This window comes from Pocillopora verrucosa, chromosome 1 (genome assembly GCF_036669915.1).
Source record: "Pocillopora verrucosa isolate sample1 chromosome 1, ASM3666991v2, whole genome shotgun sequence".
NCBI classification, from domain to species: Eukaryota; Metazoa; Cnidaria; class Anthozoa; order Scleractinia; family Pocilloporidae; genus Pocillopora; species Pocillopora verrucosa.
This window is the reverse complement of record NC_089312.1, coordinates 6,887,079-6,910,582: the sequence shown is the minus strand read 5'-3', so window position 1 is coordinate 6,910,582 and position 23,504 is coordinate 6,887,079. Positions and strand designations below refer to the sequence as shown.

General features: G+C 37.2%; 1 protein-coding gene and 1 pseudogene across 1 annotated transcript; both read right to left on the bottom strand.

Annotated features, from left to right (window-relative positions):
- Positions 1–182: 182 nt before the first annotated feature.
- Positions 183–8,763, bottom strand: LOC131799681 (G-protein coupled receptor GRL101-like). Its single transcript, XM_066165047.1, has 17 exons — positions 8,744–8,763; positions 8,337–8,408; positions 7,905–7,976; positions 7,230–7,301; positions 6,614–6,685; positions 6,370–6,441; positions 5,387–5,458; positions 4,142–5,141; positions 3,784–3,868; positions 3,444–3,512; positions 3,222–3,290; positions 3,062–3,121; positions 2,730–2,771; positions 2,564–2,623; positions 2,024–2,086; positions 824–884; positions 183–279 (listed from the first exon to the last, which is right to left on the bottom strand). Exons 1-17 carry the CDS (start codon positions 8,761–8,763, stop codon positions 183–185), a joined length of 2,058 nt encoding a protein of 685 aa, XP_066021144.1.
- Positions 8,764–13,833: 5,070 nt separating this feature from the next.
- On the bottom strand, positions 13,834–17,055 carry LOC136280197 (uncharacterized; annotated as a pseudogene).
- Between the last annotated feature and the right edge of the window lie 6,449 nt (positions 17,056–23,504).

The following is a 23,504-nucleotide window of genomic DNA, read 5'->3' as shown; positions in this document are numbered from 1 at the left end:
CACAGATTGGTTCAATATAACTAAGTCCTCGTTTTCCTCTAAATAGACGCAAAATTAACAAAACTGTTTTTTTCTATCTTGTATCTCATACGCTTAATAAAAAACAATGACGAGATTTCTAATTGCTATTTCTTCTCGTTAGATTGCTTAGAATTTATAATAATTTCCTCGAATTTAACTGCCTACAGTTTTGTGTCCTCTTCAAAAGTGTGTTCTTCATCGACAGCTTCGGTAGCCGAAGGTGACTTTTGACGCATGGATCTTGATTTTTCCCTTTTTCTGTTAAAAAAACAAACAAACAAAACAAAACAAAACAAAAGTAAAACAAGGAAAAGAAAAGGAACGCTCAATCGCTATAATCTTGCAAAAGAATTATTTATGTAAAAAGCCCCGTTCTGTCATTTAATCAGTCGGTCAATCAGTCAATAAAATAAACTATCAATCAATCTTTTGGTTGGCTGCTAGGTTGGGCACACAATTGTTCTGGCGATTGTTCAGCATTCGTTCAGTCAGTCGGCCAAGTAGTCAGTTTGTTGGTTTATCAGTTGCTCAGTCATTTTTGTCAGTAATTCAGTCAGTCAGTCCATCAGCTGGTTAATCAGTAAGTAAGGAAGTTAGTGAGTCAGTTAGTCAGTGAGGTAAGTCCGCTAGCGACAGTCACTCTTTCAACCGTTTAGCCTGTAGGTTATGGAGCTAGCTAGTTTGCAAATAAATCAGTAATTCAAATAATTCAGCAGTTAGTTTGTCAGTGACAACGTCCGCCAACTTTGTTAAACGGACAGTTTATATTGAACCTGTGTATATCCCCCTTCTCACCACTTACTTCTTTGCGGTGGAATGCCTGAATTTACCGTCCCCTTTTTTCAAACTCTTGTTCCGTTCTCCTAACATTAAAAAAACAAAGTAAAAATTACATATTTGATAAGGTACTTAATGCGCTGTGGCAACTGCTTAACTTGATGAAACTGGTTAACGACACTCTAAATGTGAGAAAATCACAAAATAAATAGATAACTGTAGGGTAATCAGCGAGGTAATGCCGGAGAAATAAACCGAATTGGCTGCTTTCGTTTTGTTTTGTTGGTTTGTTTGTTGTTGTTGTTTTTTTTTTACCGATGTATTCCAAATAAATTCGCAACAAAATTTGTTTATTTGATGAAACGGCAAATAAAGGAAAAATGAATAAAAATAGGAACGAAAAAATTACAATTTTTTTGCAAAATGTCGGCGAAACAAAGAAGATAGAACAATAAAGTGGAAGTAATTATTACATGAAAAACTGTTTTTTTGCCAAAGAAATTTGCATCGGGTATATTTAATGGCCTTCTCTTTTCTATCGAGACTCATCAAAATTCGCAACAGAACATTGCACTTTTTGCGAAACAAACCCAAAGCCAAATTAAAAACGGATAAAAGACCCGAACTACCCTGCTTTCGTGCTCGTGACATTTCAATTACCAGTTATCAAACACTTGTAATATTACACATAATAGATTCATGTCAAACTTTGGGATTTCTTAAGTGTTTGGTCTTTTTTATCTTTTGCTTGGCAATTTTCTTGAAAGAATTGCATAAGAATGTTAAAGCTCCCAAATGATAATTACGTGAATCTATACTCCACTTGATGTTTTCATACTTATTGCCGTTCATTTTGGCCGCCACCTGTTATGCAAAATCTTAATTTATTGCGCCCAAATTTCGCTCATTTGCATTAAAAAATTTCATCTCTTAGTCCTGTTTGAGGATAATTGAAATTCTTTGATTTGACCACCAGTTATAGTGGTAAGAAAGCCAACTGTGAAATTAAAAATTTACTTCATTTAGAGCTTGGCAATACCTAAGGGAGGTAATGAGACTCTGAACTGATCGATACGCAGGAGAGCTTAATAGACCTTAGAAGGTTTGTCTATCTCTACCACAGTAACACTGAATGAGTTGTCAAACAAACAAAGAATAGCGACCAATTTTCTAAATAAAAAAAGGTTGGCTATACATTTTTAATAAATAAGGTAAGACAAGTTACCTTGATTTAGATCAGTATTCTCAATAGGTGCCGGTTCGATTTTTTCGGCTTCATCAAGTACTCCTTGAAACAAAAAGGTAAACACTGTCTTTCTTTTTATTTTAAACTAATGAACAATATTGTACCTTATTTTCCATTATCTCATTATTAGTGATTGTTTCAAAATCAAGTCAGACTATTTTGTTTTTCTTTATTTCAAATAATGACAATAACTGGAGACAAAATAACAAAGAAATTTTTCAAAACTTTTAAAGCTAACAAAATTGTCTTAGAACACGAGATTTGTAGAATTTAGAACTAACGTAATGAACGATGAAGGTTGGATAACTATGATGATGTAAATGAACTGTGTTGATTTGTATGTACGAAAATATCCATCTGACCCAGATCCCTCCAGAAGTAGAAAAAAACAAAAAAACTATCATTAATAAAACATATTGTAGAGTCTTGGCAATACAAGCTAACAGAACAGCAACGAAAACTTCAATACGGAGCTTTTATCTACATAAAGATTACATTAGAGAAGAAACTTCAGCCTACCCTGTTGTGGATGACGCACATCAACATGAGCCAGTTCGATAACTACACCCTCGACTTCCCCTTGAAAAAAATAGTTAATAAAAAATATAGTCAGAGATTGCCACTGTGTTGTCATTCACAGTTTTCATGTCCGTACTGTGTTCACTAGAAGGAAAAAATGTCTTACCTCCCATGCCCTGTGGGTTCCGTTGTTCTCCATCTCCTTGGCCTTTTTAAAGAAAGCAAAGAAAAGACAATTGTGAACGAGCCAAGAAGCAAATAAGTGATAGAACGAAGGATTTTTTGTGACGAACGCAGAACGAGATCTACAATTTCAAACTACTAAAACGTAATAGACAAGAAAGGTTGAGTAATTAAAATGATAACGATACAATTTATTTGTGTGTATGAAAATATCTTAAAGTCGTAGATCCTTCAGTTATGGAGGAACACAGGTACAATATAAACTAACAGAATAGCATTGAAAACTTGACATTAAATTAGAAACTCTAGCCTTACCCTGTTGTGGGTGATGCACACCAATACTCGCCAGTTCGATTTCTTCACCCTCAATTTGTCCTTTAAAAGAGAAAGTAGATAAAAAAATGTACACAGACTAACCCTGCGCCCTCGTTTGAACTTTGTATGATATGTTAACTGACATCTGAAAGGTTTTTACCTCCCTCGCCCGCATGTTCTCCATTTTCTTCCATTCCGTGCTGGTTAACTTGCTCTCCCTCTCCTCGACCTTTAATTTTAAAATTAAAAAAAAAGAAAAAAAAAACAGGGAACATCCAAAGAAGAGAGAAGACATAAAAAAATATTCTTAGTCACAGATTGCCCTTTATTTCCCTCGTTTATAGTTTTCACGATATTTCTAGAAATACGGGTTAGGATTTACCTTCCTCACCGCCATGTTGTCCATTGTCTTCTACTCCCGGTTGGTTCGGTTGTTCCCCATCTCCTTGGCCTTTTAAAGAAAACAGCGAAGAAAAGTCAATGATCGAGTCAAGAAATATTTATTTCGTACAACAAATGAACTGACCAATAAAAGAACGATGGACCAAACGAGCGAGTAAATGATTAAACGAATGCCTCTATGCATGCATGAGTTAATTGATTTATGACTGAGTGACTGAATGAATAAATCAAAAGATCAATAAACTTTGTTTTTCAGCAATCTGTTGGTTTACATCGTTTTTCGGTTTATTTCTTATCAGGAGCTAATAATTATATCGCACCTTCCTGATCCCGACCACAGCAGGTGAAAACGGTCTTCAAGTAGTTCCAGACTTTTTCCATTTTGTTCTTCAGAATGCGTCTGACCTGGATACGCAATAGCCAAAAGTAATCGAGATTTTGCTCCCTGCCTTGTGCTGGGCCCCGATGGCAAAATAGAAACTAATGAATTTCTGCTGTGTAATGGTTTTGAAACATTGTCAGTGTCAGTTGCAGGTGAATAGAGCAGCCTTGAGCAATATTATACACTGCTTATAGTCGGCTGAAAACCATTACCCTTCCTGTAACTAGCCATTATAAGTCTACTTACGGATTTTATTATCTTGACTACTTATAATGGATTAAAAGCGCTTAACGCACCTGTTCTGTTGACAAGGTGTACAGGATAGGATTCAAGGCCGAGTTGATCGGAAGGGCAAATACAGCGATCCAGACAGCGAGGTCTCCTTGCGCTTCGTAAGACTTCTCGATGATGGTCCTCATACCAATCACTATCACCGGCATCCAGCACACACAATCACTCAGGATGATGAAGAACACCCGCCTTGCAAGAGCCATTTCCCTCCTAAAGTTTGCTCTTCTGGCCTGGATCTCTCTTTCAGTACCCTGACGGGCCAGTCGCCGGCTAGACAAGTAAGACTTGACCAGTATCATGAGATAAGCACCCATGATGAACAAGAAGAAAGCAAAATTCAAAGCGAGAAAGATAGCAACAGAATACTCCCAACCTGCCGGCTTATCAGAAGTAAGCTGCAAGGGCAGACATACCACACTTCTACCATAGTAACTATGGTACCTGAATGGGTCTTCAAAATACTCAATACCAAACATAGGCAAAAAGGCCATAAGGAAGCCAATTGCCCATATGATGATGCACAGGATATGTGTTGCCTTTGGTTTCAGAGAAGCACCTTGGTAAGGAAACACAATATTTTTAAGCCGATCAGCAGATATCAGTGTCATCATCATAACCGAAACCTCACTTGACAGAAGGGAGATCGCTCCAATTATTTGACAAGACAAACCAGACCTCCACTGGAAGTCATGCAAGTAATACTCTCCTCTCCACAACAGATCTTTAGTGCCAAGAGAGATCAGGTAAATACCCATCAAACCATCGGACACTGCTAAGTGGAGCAACATGATGGACTGAACCACGTTCTTTTCTTTAAAGATCACTCGCCAAGTGACAACAAACACTGCACCAACCAGAGAAAATACTCCTATCACCCAGATACTCTTCCTTGGGGCAGAATTCTTAAACATGCTCTCACAGTTGGCAAAGTCGTCGTTGTACGTGAAAGCACAGTCAGCGTCCTCCTTGTGCATATGACAACACATCAGATTTGTGTCGAGACTCCTACAATTGTAAAATATCATCCACAGAAGTTATTTCATAAAAACTTCACAGAACTTGCTTTTAAGAATATATCAGTAACTGATGGCTGGAGTTATCCATTGACTTATACAAAATATTTTTTTTAAGAATTCAAGTCTTCAATTCTTTTTGCAAAAACTTGAATTTCCCCAAAATGTTGTCTACTCAAAATGTATAGCTTTGCTCAAAAACTAATAATTTACGAATGAATTTTATCAAAATCTTACACTCGTTGTATATCCTTCAACATATCGAAAAAACCATATGGAATCTCCCTCATCTTGTTATACTGCATATACCTGGAAATTAAATTAGGAGATTAAAATGTAGTGATCAAAAGCCGCAAAACTCCACAACAAAAATTAATCTTTCAAATAGGCTCTCTTAATCCCACAATGTCAACGAAGTCTTTCATTTAACTAATTTATTCGTGTTTATTTCGTGACCAGGTTCCCTCTAATCGCAAAGCGTCTTTTCCTGTTTCTAAACCACTTACAATTTACAATTCCAGTATTCTTGGACGAGGGGCTAATGCTCAGGCGTCGGCTTTTGAGGCTATACAGGGTGGCCAATTTACATCACCAACTCACTTGATAATAGTTAAATATTGGATGAGATTGGTTATGATATTATCATAATGCTGAGGCCTGAGTTATCTGCCGAAGCCGGAGGCTGAGGCATTTAAAGCAGACACAAGGTTTTACAGTCCATGATATCACGGGAAAAGCGAAATCATTATCTGTTTTAATGTACATTTTTAAAACACTCTGCGAAAGAAGACATTTCTCTCCGACTTTGCAAAAGTTTCAGGACGTTACACTGACAAGGGGCTTGGAAACTAGTCAGACTTTGAATTCCACATGATAACCCAATACCTGATGGAAATATCGGTTATCATGTCAACTTTACACGCTTTTGTATGTTGACTGTATGTTCCCAACCAATCAGAGTTTCGATGTAGAATGACACCAAATATCTTGAAATGCCCTGCGCCGACGAAGCACCAAAGTTTCTTTACAAACCTACTCCCACTCAGCAAATAATCAATCTGCTGGCAGGACAGCATTTCCGGTGAGTTGCAGAAAACGTAAGATGCTTTTACAATAAAAGCATCGATTTGGAGTGTTTTGATCATGTTTCAATTGTGAAATATAAGGTAACAAGGTCCGTTTCACAACTTGGTCATCACTTGTTTAATTATAACACTCACAGAATTTTTAACTGTTTAATTTCTTTGAAGTTGTCGATGGAGACATGAGTCATTTCGTTTTCAACAATTTCTCTAACAAAAAGAAAGTGCAATTAAATCATATAGAGTAACAGGGAAGGTAAAATATTTCGACATTGATGTGAAAATAATCACTTAAAGGTGAAATTAAATGCATTCAAATTTCATGATCATAAGATGTTATTTCAAAACATTACCGACCAGAAGAATTTCATAGTCTACTTACATAATCAAAAGCTCCTTTAAGCCTTTAAAAATTCCCTGTGGGAAGTATCTGAGTTTGTTTCCCGATAGATAGCTAATGAAGAGAGGAAGAAAATGAAATGAATGTTGGACATAATGGATAAAAGAACGGGACATCATTGATTGTTTTCATAAGAATCAAAGGGATCATGAGAATACTCACTACCCTTTTGCAATATAATTACGAAAAATTTTTGGAGAAAGATAGTTGATAGTCTGGGAATCAGGAGATTTCTTTAATAGAGTATCGTCAGTGCACGAACAGCAAATTTACAAGGTTGTCTAACAAAATAAACTTGGTACTGAAAAGCCACTTTCGTGATGTCCAAACTGGCCCATCCTATAAAAGAATAGTTATTACCAAGAAAAAGGTCCTACGTAGACCCTCATCATGACTTAAAATCAGAAATTCCAGGAAATGAAAGGATGCCTTAAAAACATGAAAAGTTGCATCGGAGTAGGCATTATTCCGCTTGCAGTAATGAACAAATTCAGCAGTCAAGCCAAAATATGTTACCAGTAAGATAGTATATTTTCACTTTTGATAGATGCCAGGATTCAAAACTTGTGGAATACATAAATGCTAATGAACTACTCACAGGTCAAACAGCTTTACCAGTCCGCGAAACTGTTGAGGATGCAGCTCCTTTATCTCATTCTTTTCAATTTTTCTGTTGAATTGCAAATCAGGGATATGTTCTTGGCCAGTTTTCTTTTAATTTAAACGTTGAATGTTATATCAGTGGTCGGTACTTAGAGTACCTTTTGAGTGAGGGTCCAAAAGCAAGAGCCGGAGTAATCACGGTAACCAATCAAAGCAAAGGGAGGCTAAGGAGCCAGTCTACATTAAAAGTACAAACAATTCAAGCACAGAGCCTCACGCTCCAGAAAATGCGAGTTATTGACGTTTGGTATTAGTTTGGTTTCTGATTGGTTGATAGGGTGGCGACAGAGATGGAAATAAAGTAAACGAGAGCAATCTTCGATTTCTTTCGGCAACTTATTTAATCAACTGAATTAATCTGTTTTTCACGTTAATAGCTCCAAAATTATCGAATTCAAAAGCAATTCTTAGAAAGTCCCTCCAGACAACTACGTCTTCGCACTTTATATTGGGTATCTTTTGAAATGTGCTGTAAATGTTTCCGTTTTCTTTTCTTTCTTACCCCCAAAACTCATCATTCCATCAATCGATCAATCGACTATTAATTAACAAGAGAGGATAATCCTCCTTGACAATTATTCACTCATTCAAACCATCCATCACTACTCACATTGTCTTTAGCTTGGTTAGGTTAGCAAATACCGTTGGCGGTAAATCTTTTAGTTGGTTGTTGGATAAAAGCCTGCGACATTAAAACAGTTAAAAAAACACTACCATTAACTACAAAGCAGAACTGGTGTCCCGTAGATAATGATGGCAACCGATAAGAACCAAATAACAATATGCTTACATATCTATGTAATATAAATACACGTGTTTTGCATTCATTCGGTGAGACACGTTTTAAAGAACAGGTTTAATTAAATCAAGTCAAAAGATATATGGAGTGATAATATTAAATGAAAACTTAATTTTAAGTTCAACACTTCCATTTTTGTGTGTGTGTGTTGAAAGTTCTGCAACTCGACAAATTTTTAGAGAGAAAATTGCTTTTCTCGTCATGCTTTTAATTTTCTTTTATTTGTTTTTCTTGTTGACTTACAGCATTTCGAGATTTCCCAGACTGCTGAAGATTTCTTGAGGGAGATCCTCAACTTCGTTGTTGGACAGATCCCTGAAAGTTTCAAGGTAAAATGCATTAACCTTTCAGGAAAAAATAACGCCATCCGAAATGTAAATCCCATAAAAGTGAAACAGTATGGGAAAACACTCTGAACTCTTTCGCTACGTTTCACAGGCACTTGTAGCATGCTATGTTGCTGTCCTATTATAATAAGCTACTTTGGGTAGTTTTCATGCTCTTTACTCAAGTAACACCAACTGATGGGAGAGAAATGGTGTAGAGCAGTGCAACCCCAAGACTACCGAGGAACGCCCGACTGATCAGAACGCGAGACCAGTGAATTTCGATGCTATAAGCTTTCGGTAAACCTGCCTTTTATGACGTACAATCGTCTTAGGATTGCCATGTTGCAATTGATTGTGACATGGTCACTTGGCCTCTTTTATCATCTCTGATGTAAGGAACAGAAAATTGATAAAGAGCCAACACTTTTATAAACACATTGTATTGTATTGACTAAACTCACAGGTCATTCAGTACAGTCAAATCTTTGAAAACTTGTTTGTGCGGCGTTTCAATTCTGTTGTCTTGCAGCCATCTGAATAAAAGTTGGAATGATGCGACAATCCTTTTTATTTAGTTAAATTTATAATTACATCGTCTAATTTGGGTGTGTTTCCAATACTTATATTAGTATTACATAACACTGATCAACATCTTGAACTTTTTTTAAGTTGATTTTTGATAGCTTTCGATAATTTTTGAAGCTGGCAACCTCGTTTTCCTATGGTGTTTCGTTTGTGCAACACTGCTGTTATTAATTGATTTAGCGTTTGGAACAACCACCTTGCGCATTAACTCGCTCATTCATCCAATAACAATGCATATAAATGCAAATGAGCCTTTCTGACCTTCGTCACAAGTTCACTATCAATAGAAGTTTTGATCAAAAGTGGAGCCAGGATGGCTTATTTACATAATTCAAATGAGTTAGAATCACGCCCGCCATTATGAAAGAAGCCTTCACCGTGGCGTATGGCCATCATTAGCGATACGTTTTCATGCTTTTCCTCCTTACTCAAAAACACATAATTCTCCACCTTCATTGCAGAGGTTCCGCTTGTTTTAAAAAGTAATTTTAGCTACTATTTTTTTTTTGTATGGAAAGTTTCCTTTCCTAAACTCACAGGCGCGTCAATGCTGTTAAACCGTCAAACAAACCCTTCTGTATCTTTTCCAGGTTGTTGTTGTTGAGTTGTCTTTATGAGCAGAAGAGTTAAAAAAAGTGCTACAATTACTCTAATTTGAATCAGTTCAAATAAAATTATTTGAACCGATGCCTGTCTAAAGCTTATAATTTAGGAATTAACAAATACTCAGTAAACTCGAAAGTAGTTCTAGTTCAGTTCATTCAACTTCAATACCACCCTTGTTTAAATTTTACTGCATGACACATTTGGCTTGGCCTTTGGAGCACCTGATGGCTTCTTGTCTCTCCTAAGATTTAAGATTGTGGGCGTTTGCAATCGGTTTATGTGCTACGCAGATATTTAGGGTTCAAGGATCTGCTTGATGAAAATGGAATATGCATTATTTGTATTAAAATGTGTGTTGTGCCACTTGTCAATAGTTGATATAGAGGACCACTTTCACTTACAGCCACTGCAGCTTGACTGATTGGGACAAAAAATCGTCAGGGAACTTCTTGATCTTGTTTCCTTCTAAAAACCTATGCGTGTTGAAAACTTTGTCTTACCATTAAATGGGGAGGTATTTAAATCCCGTTCTCTTTGACTGAGGCACTGGTCTAAGAAGGAACCGGCTTACGAGAACCAAGAACTCTTCCCTACATTTGCAAAAGGTTGCATACTAGCTATGCGCATTAAAATAAAACACGTTTATCAGAGGAAGGGGGGGGGGGGGGGTAGAAATTGGATTTACAGAACGAGGAGCACCAACAATGAAACTGAAAGAATTCTTTAATGAGTATATTTACTTTTGTTAACCCTGTCCATCCACAAACAATTCCTTTTCATGGTTGACTTCGCCCTCTATAAGCTAGAGCACTGTCTTACGAGTTAAATATTTTTTTTGTTTAATTTAATTTTTTGTCTCATTTTAAGGTTTGACGCATAACCCTAGCAGGGAAAGGTTTCTATCTAAATATACTGTTGCAGGTTACCATTCTCTGATTGATGCAGCTAATTAAAAAGCTAGCTGCTTATGAATGTATCAAAACGCGTAGTGGTAGTTACTATCAATTACAATAAATAGGAATCGATGGTATCGAGTATGGACCTATGAATGTGTTACTTACAGGTGAGTCAACTCGGTGTTTTTATTGAAGACTCCTGGCAGTAGCTCCTCTATCTGGTTGTTACCCAAGTCCCTATAAGAAGATTTTTTCTGGATTTGAATTTAAAGTCTTTTGTCTGGTGATCTGTTGCTGTTAAGCAATTTGATATATTCCTCTCTTGCATTTTCTATATGCCGTTTCCTTGTCATAATCTTTACATGTTTATATAAAATAGTGATCTAAATAAATGGGTTAGCTTATCACATGATTTCGAGTGCAATTTGGGATAAATCAACACGAGTAAATGTTTCAAAGGCTAGCCAAATTGCACTAGCCTATAGGGTGAATGCCATTTAATGTCTTACAAAAATTTACGAGAATTTATAAATTATACGAAAAATCATTAATTTACTTGCTACTAATATACATGCAAAATTTGACTCTGTTTCTTCAAAGTCGTGTTTATTTTGTGTTATGGCTTGGTGATTAATAATTTATACAATTCATGTAGCAGTTATTGAACGCCTCTAGGCGCTATAAAATATGAAAGAGAGAAATATTTAACCTACTTTTTACATAAGAAACATTTTATACATCTCTACAGTTAGAAACTTAAAAACAAAAACTCTTGGAAATATAAAAAAAAAAAAAAAATGGGAACCATTGAAGTTGGCAAAAAGCTGTCCTAAATAAATGGGTTTCCAGGTTTTGTTTAAATTTGTTCAAACATCTTGAAGGAGTAATGGTCCTTAAAGGCAAAGAGTTCCCTAGAGACTAAGCAGCTGCTCGGCCACTTGTCTTCTCGTTGCTACCGGCTTGTTCGGGGTGTTTCTCCAGGAAGTTGCTTCGAACTTCTAAACTTTCTGTTGCGACACATCGAACGTTTGCTTACTTTCTCGGTCAGGTATAGCTTAATTGCAGTAACCAGTACACGAAGGCTGTCACGCTCGTAATCTTTCGCTTACTTCTTACGAACTGTCGCGATTTTTATTTTCAGGGCCTAGTTTTGTACTCTTCAATACTTTTTTTTTTTTTTGCTTCGTTGCGTATTTTCATTCTTTCACTTTCTCCAGCATTTTTTTTTCTTGTGCTCCCGCGAATTTTCTGTCAATCAATTTAATCCCAACTTTCTTCCTTCAATCTCATCAAAATTGCACGTAACGAATTTCAATTGCCACTTTATTATAGCTATTTTGGAATCACAGAATTCAGTCGCTCAAAGACAGGATTTGTATTCTGAAAAGATATCTTACTGATCCAGTTATGAGCTGGTTTGTAAAAAGTTGCAAAAGTTGTCTTTCATTTTCTTGTTACCAGAGTTGTCGAGCTCTTACCCCAAGAGCTTGCCTTAAACTTTTAAAACCTCTCTCAAGAATAATTTCGCGTTTTTATTTTATCCCTGTTAGGTATCCGTCGACAGCAGTAATCATTACACGAAAGTTATCTTTCTCGTAATCTCCTTCTGTCTTTCATATGAAATGTTTGCGTCAAACTCCTCGAGAAGGCCGTTACTCTGGGGCTCCGGTTCATACTTTCGTATCTGTTTTTGGAAGCCAGACTTTTAGTCAGTTGTTTTCCCTTTTTTGGGGTATGTTTGCTTTTAGTTGCAAGGGTTGTCTTTCATTTTCTTTTCATTTTGTTGGTTTCTTACACCAAGCCTTGAAATAGAATTGGTAGTTATTTTTTTTATAAAATTTCCCAGAAGCTGGGAAAAAAAAATGGTGCAATTTCGTAAATAAATCGCACCAAGAGCCAACGAGATTGCAAGGATAAAAGAGCACTTAACTCCCCGGGGACCAAAGATATGAAAAAAAAAAAAAAAAAAGCTTGCTTGGAAAAATTTGAAGGAAAAGTTAAAATCCTGTCAAGTTAAAGAAGATCAATATACAAGCTTCCTGACTTACAGAATCTTTAGCTTCTCTAATGGAGTAAATAAATCAGCACGCAACTTCTTAATCTTGTTTTTGCCAAGCCATCTACAAAACAAGTGTTTATTAATTATCAGTTTAATAAATAATCACAGTTAAAGAACAAGATACGGCAACCTAAAGATATTATATCAGGAAAATTGGCGTTTTCATTCAAACTGATAGAGCGTGAAGACGAAACGCTATAAACAGTTTATTACGGAAGCCGAAAAGGGACAGTTACCATTAACACCATTAACTGAAAGAAGAAGTGAGGAGGGAGAAAAGGCTTTGCCAACCATGTCATTATCGCGGTACACTACAAGTAAAAGTGAAGAACGAAGAGGCTTTGGCAAGCCGCACAATGGATTGAAATGGAAAGGCAAAAAACAACGGATTCAAAAAAGACTGTAGACAATAGGGTTGTGATAAATCAAGGCATGATAAGCGAAGATGAAGACTGCAAACTGGTTGTACAGATGGGAAGTAAAGAGGCTTTAAATGTTAGGAAAGACGGGGGGCCGCAAAACTATGCAAGGATGCTGTTAAGAAGCACTCCGATCGTGATCAATTTTCCATGTAGAGGAGAATTACATTCCATTATACCCAGATCAGAAGGTGGTAGACAAAATGCCATGCAGTCAAAATAACTTCACACTTGCTAGATAAAAGCAGGAACTAACAAAACGGTACTCTAATGTTGATCTGTACGTTTGTAAAGAAGCAGACTTCAAGGCAGACGGGGAGATGAATGATCGTGGACTTCGTATAGGAAAAGCCTTTAATCGACGTACCCTCAGACGATGACAGCATAGTCAATCGATCAGTGTTTGATATTGCACACCCTTCACATGCAGGTGACTTTCACGTTTCCCCTCTGAAACCGGTTCATCGATCACCAAACTGCAAGTTACATCCAATGCTATTAATATTTCCACATAACTAGATGAGGGCATGGTCAACAATAATAGCAGGAAAACAGTGTCCAACCTGCTATGGCCTCTTCTTTGGTGATGAAATTGCAGTACATGCTGATTTATGCGCTGAAAATGCGCAAAGGTTTCATTTTTGGGGTTTATGGAAACTTCTCCAGCCATTGAAATTCCAGACATATCAGATGAGGAAATATCAAGTATGCCTGAAACCAGCAAGGCTCTCTTACCCCTTTGTGACATGCTGAGGCCTGTAATAACCAAACTTTAATCACAGATGAGAATGAATGCGAAAAGGAGTAAATTGTTTCTTGACTTGATTCATTCTTTAGCGGGATTCTTCACTCCAAAATCTGGATTCTGGATTTCAATGTCCTGTAGACCGGATTCCAAGAGAAAAAATTACTAGATTCTGGAATCCGGATTACCTTATATGAGGCAAAATCGTGGCGCTCATCATCAATCTCCTTAGCAATTTCTGCCTCGTTATAAACTTCTCTCCGATCAAGCACATTCTCTTTGTCATCTGCGGATAAAGTTAATCTACAATGATCAAATCCATGAGCGTGAGGCAAGTAGTAAAGTTCATCTGGAATACCAGGCACTGTGCAATGCCTGGACTGTCTTATGAAATGGCTGTTCCATTCATGTTTCACTTTATCAAGTTCAAATTGCAGAATGTTGGAAAACACAAACCAGACCCATCCATATGCAAGTGGTTACCTAAAGTAAGCTTTCCTTCAATCACGAGTGCCTTAGAAAATCTATGACCCACGCAGTGAAATCCCTTTCACTATGTGACCACCAATTTTAGATGTGCCGATTGGCGTGTGAAAATGGACAACGATATGCAACCGTTTCACCGGATAAAAGGCACTCTAAGGCAGTCAGGCCACAATATGTTAGCACCAACATTGGTTGTAGTCTTCTTTTTTCCACTGCATTGAAAAAACTGGCCTGAATTACGGGATAATTGTTACTTTTACATACTTTGAGCCACAATATTCTCCTGGATAATTCATCCACACAGCCATGTATAGGTAAGCCGTAAGGTTTCACTTTGTCGTATCCGTCAACATGCCAAGCTGCGTTTGGACCTCGCGAGATGAATGATCGACACAGAAGCTTCCTGGCCTTTCGAAGGATAGATGCCTGTAAATCAAGCTCTTGTAAACCATGACCATGTCTCGAGGGACAGCAACACTGTAGCTTGTTCCACATCGCACGATATCCAAAAAGTGATGAAGGGCCTTCGATTTGATGTTTAATCATCTCTCAAACTTCGTGCTCTGAATGGAACTCATTTCTTCTTCTCAACCCATACTCACGCAGCCCTCTCTTTAGAGTCCTCGAGTTCATAGAAATAACATGGTTTTTGTCTAAAATTGAACAATAGTATCATAACGAAATCCTCTTTCAAAGCAATGTTCAATGGCAAATCTCTCATCTGACGAACCGTGCCACACATTTTTCTGTTCATCCCTTTCATTTTCCACATCAACGGTAAATTATTTTTCACATTCGTGGCAGAACATCGCCGTGCACTTGGTACAGTTATAATAATAATAATAATAATAATAATAATAATAATGCTGTATTAGTATTTTCCTGCCTTTGACTTGGTAAATAGCAGGAAAATGTGCTCTCATCGGTATCTTACGTTTTTTTGGGCATTCTTTCGGATGTTGCATTGGTTAGTAGAGCACCCAGTGCTTCATTCTGGTGTTTCCCTTCTTGCAACAAATGGAAGCCTTAGACCCGAGAACATAATTATTTTCGATTTCCATCAAAGTTATTCGTGGATCTATGAATTAAATCAGGATTTGAAATTGTTTTCTCGATTTGACAAACTTTTCACAAGCGATTTGTATAAAAGATATCGATTCTGAATATTTTTTCGGATTCGCAAAATATTTTTGAACTGCCCCTTTTCGGTTTCTGTAGTTTATAATCTCTGGGGTGAAAATTATTCGTACGATTCCTGTAAAAATAGACATTTTCTTAAGGTCTAATAACCATACTTTACCCATTTAACACTCGTTTCAGGCTAAATCCATGTTGAATTCCCAATCAGGAAAATGGTTTTTAATTTATAATTTAGCACGTTCGACACCTCTTTTTCTTAGGGGTGACTTAAGGTGTAAACATGTAGTACTTTTCATCTTCTGCACTGAATTTGTTATCAGATAACTTCTACGGCTAGCACGTGGCTCTTTTAGGGGCAGTACCTTGGGTACGCCCTTTCTTCTCCGAATTTTGTGTTTATTCTGCTGTTATGCAACAGCCTTCAAGGACTATTTTCTCGTAAGATATCTTTTCAAGTATGATTTTAATTCTTTCATTAAGTCTGTTATAATATTTTTTTATTGTTTTGCCCGAGCTTGACCGTAAGACCAAGAGATTTAAGTTAGAAAGACATTTCGTAAAGCGTAAACATCGCGAAGGTATCTACTTAGTATGCGAACTCCGCTCTGCGTAGCTTAGCGTGATTCGCTAGTTAAGTGTAAAAGCATGACGAAGGTTAGAGATTGACAGCTCCGTAAGTGTCCCCTTTATAAGCAGTGACCCACACTTTCCTAGAGAGATCAGAGCCAGTCCCCGTTGTAATAACTTGTGTAGTAGAAAGAGAATAAAAGAAATAGTCGACTGAACGACGAGTGTTAGAAAATTGCTTCTAACATCTTTAAGATCGGAAATCCCCAACTTGAAACAGAATAGTTTCATACGTAGAATGGACGGAATTCTGTGAAATTGACCAAATGAAGCAAAAGAAGTTTTGGCATATTTTACGTAAGCTGCATCCAATTTTTCTGCGTTAAGCGCCGTTTTGACTAAATGGCTGGAAGAAAAAAACATAAATCAAGTCATCCACGCTTAAAATGGGCTGTTTTGCTTCAGGGCTTTAAGAACGAGGCATATTTTCCGTATACTGTACTTCATATTTCTGTGTAAAGCGTATTTTTGCTTTATGGCTTGAAGAACGAGATTTGAAGTTATCCGCGCTTGAAAAACGAGGTATCTTTCAAGTCATTCGTGTTTGATATGGGCTGTTCCGCTCCATGGCCTTAAAAAAAGAGGCATATTTCGCCATGTACCACGCCTGCTGCAGTTGCCTACGTAAAGCGCCGTAAGTCGCTGTTAGTCATTCGCACTTGTTAGGAGCTGTTTCGCTTTATAGCATAAAAAACGAGGCATTTCCTACGTACACTGCATTTGACTGTTTTTAAGCAAAAAAACCGAGGCTATTTTCCGTTGTCCGTTTAGCTGCATGGCTTAAAGAACGGGCCATATTTCACGGATACTGCAATTGTAAGGGTAAAGCGCTGTTTTGCTTTAAGATTGAAAAACAAGGTATGTAATCAAGTTATTCGCGCTTGAAACGAGCTGTTTCGCTTCATGGCTTTAAGAACGAGGCATATTTCTTTTATACTGCACTTGTCTGAGGTTAGGTTTACCACAAGACCAGTGATTCCGACGGACATGGATGGACTCTTTTGGGTTCCCATGGACCCCGTCGGATTCCATTCGACAAATGTGTATCGGCGGATACCATCGAACAACATTTCTGCCCTCTTTGATTTTCATCTGACTTCCGATACTCTTTCGCGTCAAACGTATCTTACATCCGTTGGAAGGTGTTACGAATAGAATTTTGCCTATTCCATCGGGAAAAAGACATTTCTTACTGGTGTGTACTGGAATTGTATGAAAAAAGTCGATATATACCTTACCCAACAGAAAATTAGGTAAATGTAATGAGATAAGGAACAATCCAAATCTTATCTCTGGTGAAGTTTGGAGACGTAATTTAAAGGTAATTGATAAATCACGTACTCCTCGACAACTTTTAAAATAATAGGGGTGATAGCGATTCTTGATGTTTCTACCCTGGACTGGGTAAAAATGTGTTCTGATTAAATTGAATTCAGATCTTTACAGCTTAACTCGTGTTGCATTATGGGTGGGATGGAATTAATATTAGCTGCTTACAAAATATAACAATAAGTGCTATGTAAAACACAATTATTATAGTAATTAATAGCATCGATAGTATCAAATATGAACCTACAAATGTTTTACTTACAGGTGAGTCAACTTGGTGTTGTTAGCGAAGACTCCAGGCGGTAGATTTTCTATTTGGTTGCCAAACAAGGCACTACAAAGATTAGGCATATAAATAAAACGTGATTAAATAGTTACAGCAGGTTAAAGAACTGGATAGAATTCAAATCCTAATAAGAAGAAAACAAGGATCATTTAAATGAATATTGAATGTTTTTTTTGCTGTTTTTGTCCTTGTTGTCCTTATTGTTGTTGTTTTTCTGTCTACAGAGGCGAGGGGATCATATTATGATTTTTTCCGTCCATCATTATCCAGTTTGGGTTGTTTAGACGTTTCTTTAATGCTCTTTTAAATACAAGTGCCTTTATATGTCGCTTACTTGATATTGTTAATAACACAATGTTTCCAATTACATTTGTCTTTATCTCTAACTTGAGTTGTTATATGATGTAACATTGCGATCGTTTTGTATATTATGCCACCTGCTATGCTAACTGCTTAGAGTTCTAGGATCTGAATATTCATTATTCATGTAAGAACATGTGTTTTAGTAAAATCCTGGAATATTTAACGTAAAGTTAATAGGTTACAGGGTTGCAGGTTGAATAATTCAGCAAACAAATTACTAGACAACTGGTTTTTGCGCTAAAAGCTCAAATATCGGTCTACCCTGAGAGAAAGCACGTCACACTAACGACTAAAACGAATGCATGAGAGTGAAACAAACCAAAAAAGGGACAAATTTGGAGACAAGATAAAATGATATGTAAAGTTCTCACTCAACTTGGCTACACTAATCGTTTAATTTACACGCTTCTCACAGTCAGACTTGCAACTGCGTGTAGGACACGCAGTTTGCGTGTTGCGCGCATGCAGTCTTTTATCTCATGCATTTTCAACTAATTATTTAGTCATGGAGCTAGTAGAGCACGCTGAACGTGTCAATCTTTCAACGTGTTTTACTCGAATATGGAATTACCACAAAATATAAACCAGATTTACAAGAGGTGACTACTAACTCTTTTTAAACCAAGCTGGTTTTTTTTATTTTATTTTATTTTATTTTTATTTTAAAGGATAGAATTATTTTACACCGCAAGTTAATAATTTTCGTGATAAAAGCTAAAAATCGGTCTCCGCAAAGAAAACGCACATCATATCACCAGCGACAAGGTAGCATAAAAGGCGCAATGTTCTTACTCGAGATATGGCTACCTCAATCGGCTTTTCATTATTAAAAGTTCTAAAGGATACGTATAGTTGTCGTACAGTACGTTAAAGACATCTCTGATCTCTCACTTTTTTGCTTCATTAGTTTCCAAAATAACCAAGCGACTTTGGCGGGTAAAAAGTAAAACTGAGAACGCAGATCATAGCTCCATAAGGCAATTTTATCAACATGGGCTTTTCTTTCCTTGGCGTTTTCACAAGAAACGGTTGTGAATATATGGAAGTCATATATTTGAACTGCAGTTAAAGACATGAATGAAAGCGATCTTAGCAGTAATGAACACTACTTAAGTAGTAGTGAAAAGAAGACCTGAAAAAACATTCAGGCCTGTACGGAATTTGAACCCATGACTTCTGCGATACCGGTGCAGTGCTCTACCACCTGAGCTAACAAGCCAACTGGAAGCCGGTCAATGTGTTGGTCCCAAATACACCTGTGAAGTGGTGAATAAACGGTTGTGAATATATGGAAGTCATATATTTGAACCAGCTCCCAGTTGGCTTGTTAGCTCAGTTGGTAGAGCACTACACCGGTATCGCAGAGGTCATGGGTTCAAATTCCGTACAGGCCTGAATTTGAAGATCGCTTTCATTCACGTTTTCACAATGTTCATGCAACGCTGTAGTTGATTTCTACAAATTTTGAAATCAAATCCTACTCAAGATGCTGGCTTACATTTTTTGGTCGTTTTCAAAATCTCGAAATCTGAATTCTGACCTTTACCCTCGGAAATCAACAGGCTCAAATGAGAAAGATTTCAGGGCGTATCTTAAGCCAAATTTTTTCCAATACTTTTTATGAGCATTCTAAACAACACATAATTTCACGTCGTTCATTTCACCTTTTTTTGTTGTTGTTTTTTTACTTTTGTTTTGTTTTGTTTTTTTTTTTAATTTGGTTGGATAAACTAAAATTGGGAAGGAGTCTCAACAATATTTAAAAATTATTGTGTTTACCAAACCGAAAAAAATGCAGCAAATAGGTAAACTCAAACAATTTTCAATACACCTAATGTGATGAAAAAACGAAATAAAAAATAAAAGCAAAATTGTTTCTAGATTCTTCTCCTCGTCCCAAGTTGGAGCGAGGTAACCCCTAAAGTCAAGGAACGAGCCTTTTTCTCCTTTTTTCCGGACTGTTCTGTAATTGCAAAAATTTCAGCTCACCTGCGTTTGTCATGGCGCTATTTGATTTACCTCTTTGCAAAGAGCATAAGTTTTCTCCAAGAAAAGATGTATCTTCCATAATTTACCTCACTCATAACGTGTTGCTTTGTAGCTCAGTTTGCAGCATAGCCCAATTAGTATCTCGAATCCCGTCAGAGCCTGAATTATTTTTCAGTCAACTTTTCTGCAATTGGTAAAATTGCAGCTCACCTGCGAGGATCATGTATTTATTTGATTTTAATCCACAAGTCAAAAGAAACTTATTTCATCACAAATACATCATATCGAAAAGTCGCGCAGTAAAATGAGCCTTCGTTTCGACAATAAAATGTTTCTAAATGTTTGTTATACGCACTTATGAAAAAACATTTGAAGGGCAATGACCAGAATATAACTGAAGCAAATATTCAGGGGCTATGGAGCGTCCTATAAAAGTAAATAGGCATAAGGGCGGAAGAGTTGACATTTGCTTCCGTAGCTCAGTTGATAGTAATATTCTGGGAGGCCTGGGTTCAAATCCCGTCCGAGCCTGAATTTTTCTTAGTCTTCCTATTCTGCAATTGGTAAAATTGCAGCTTACCTGCAAGGATCATGTCTTTCTTTAATTTTATATCGGCAGCTCCAAAAAAACTAATTTTTTACAAATACACAGCTTAAACTTGCACAAAGAAGAGAACCTTTGTTTTGACACTATTCTGTTTGTAAATGATTGAAGTGTAATAAACATAATATCCCCTGTTTCATCTAACCATGTGTTCTCCAAGTGGAAGGGGAGAGGTGGGAATGTTTATTTTGAGCAGTCATTGTATGAAAAAAGTCCGAATTGATTATTTTTTTCCTGATAATTGCTTACGTTAGGGGAAAGGCTCCATGAAAGGTGAATTGAAATGGGATCAGTAACGATTGAAATCGGATTTTCAATGCAGCCGATCGCATGGGCCAGTGGGCAGTTAAAATTTAGAACCGAATTTTGGTAAATACGCGATGTGATTTGTTCGATATTGATCTGAATATTACGAACAAACAATATGTTCTTGAAGTGGGAGGGGGGAGTGGGAAGGAGGAGGTTGGAATTTGTTGATTTTGCTATTCTTGTTAACTTCAAATTTCTTTTCGACTGGCTGAGTTTTAAACTCTCCATCTTTCGGTAAATTGCGACTCTCTGAACCCTTTTTGAATCTAGTGGGATTAACAAAATTTTAATAGAGACTGAATCCCACTCCCACTAATAACAACGGCGATGGGATTTCTATTAAAAATTTGAAACGGGGTCTTGGCAAATATGCCAGTTGGGATATAGGATTTGGATCCTGCCATTATGAGCTGTAAACTGGCCCCTCTGCAACGCATGGACTTAAGGGCAATTAAAATTTGAAACCAAGATTTAGTAAGTACGTGAGCTGAGATATTGGATTTGAGTCCCAACGTTACAAATTGCTATAATTTACACGTGTGACTGGGTCTGTATAAGCTTCTTAAAAATAAGTCTCATGGGATAAGCAATAAATGTTGTTTACTTACAGTTCAATCAACTTGGTGTTGTAGCTGAAGACTCCACGTGGTAGCTCTGCTATCTGATTGTCATCCAAATGCCTACGTAAACGATATTAAGAAAGACAATAAAGCAAATTAATCATCTCATGAAGTTTTAAGACTTACAGTGTTTGCAAAGTACATCTGTAGGAATAGAAATTAACTCTTGACTTCTTTCCAGACTCCTCTTCTACTGAGGGAAACCCTTGGAATTTCCGCCAAATCCTTCGAGACCTTAGTACCGGTCATCATTTATCGCTTAAGTGGCCGGAAGGGAAGAGTCAGAGGATTTCGTTTAAAATTGCAGCTCGCCTGCGAGAATGGTGCCTTTCTTTAAATTTACATTGGCAGCTCCAAAGAAATTAATTTTTTTTAAAAAATACACAGCCTAAACTTGCGCAAAGAAGAGAACCTTAGTTTTGACATAATACTGTTTGTAGATGATTCAAGTTTAATAAACAAAATATCTCTTTTTGACCTAACAGTGTGTTCTCTAAGTGGGAGGGGGGGGAGGGGTGGGAATGTTCATTTTGAACATTTATTTTATGGAAAAAAGTCCGAATTGATTATTTTTGCTGATGATTGCTTGCGTTAGTGAAAGGCTTTGTGAAAGGTGAATTTTAACACGAAGGCGCGTTATAAATAGGTTGGCTCCTCCCTTTTGTTTCAGCTCAAATGCAAAAATCATCCAATATGGCGACCAAAGTTCCCACCATGAGTGAAACGGTCTGCATTGAAGACACACTTTAAGTGTTTTTTTTGTGTCAATAAATTAGAAGATATTGCGTCTTGTTGACTCTCATTCCCATAATTGAGCTCATTTTGATATTAATTGGCACTAACTTATCGTTCGGCCGCTCAAAGCGCTATCTGCGGTCGACGAGACACTCGCACAGTTGTCTTTTCAAAATTCGCGCCGTGTAACTTCGGCTTATGTCCCAAGCCCCTGATACAAACTGGTTCTTCGAGCCTTCAGATTATTCCCATCGAAACTAGCGGATTCATGACACATTCTATGTGCAATGCTCAGACTATTGTTATCTGTGACAATTCTGTGACAAAACCTCTAAAGTAGGGATGATTTCACAAGTAAGTGCGATTTTGAGACAGAATTTCACAACTCTAGTTCAGTTTGGAGAATAGTCTTGGCTGTCGCTGCTCGAAAGATATATTTATTGGGAAATTTATTCGTTATGGCTGAGGGAAATAAGCCATCTGTACCCAAGGAAAAGCATCCAACGGATCGAGGTCCACAGTTCTCGTTCAACATAAAAGTTCCTCGAACTCAGGAGAGCAGACTTCTCGGCATATGCAGATTTGATGGAAGCTCTTCTGTTAGCTTTTGAGGAGAAAATTGAGAGGAAATGACTGACATAGAGTGATCTGAGCTTATCATCAACGGGAAGTCCGAAATACACCATCCACAACTGCACGGTTTTCAATTCCTTCAGCTTCTTCCACTCCATCTTCACGTATTTCTTTGCCTTTTGCTGATCCTTTTTCTCCAATTTCTCCTCCAAGCAGAACGTACGCCACAAAGAATGCAAATCACTGCATCTTCAGCAGAGAACGACTCCTTATATCTCTGCAGTGAAGAATCTCCGCGAACTCTGTTTTCTTTTTTCTCTGATACGCTAACGACATCATGTTTTTATTGTGGAAAACCCCTCGCTTGTAAGTCACTTGTCTTTAATCGACAGAGTCATGTAGTGTCAGTGACAATTTCATGTGTTGGTGGAGATTCTTTCAAGTGGCTCTCCTCCCCAATCATGGGAGGATCTCCTCCAAAGTACTATGTAAATTTGAGGTGAGCACTCTTATTTTCGCTTGAAATTTACAGAAATTTGTTTTCTCGGTATTTTACAGTTTTTGTTTTTTGTAACTGGTCACTTCTCTGTCTCTCTTTCATAGATTGGTTCATGGAGTATTTTCCTGTGGCTTGACAGAGACAGAATACACAAGTTTCTGTCAAGCAGTCAACATCGGGTCAGAGGGAGAAAAGACCTCCAACACAGGTTA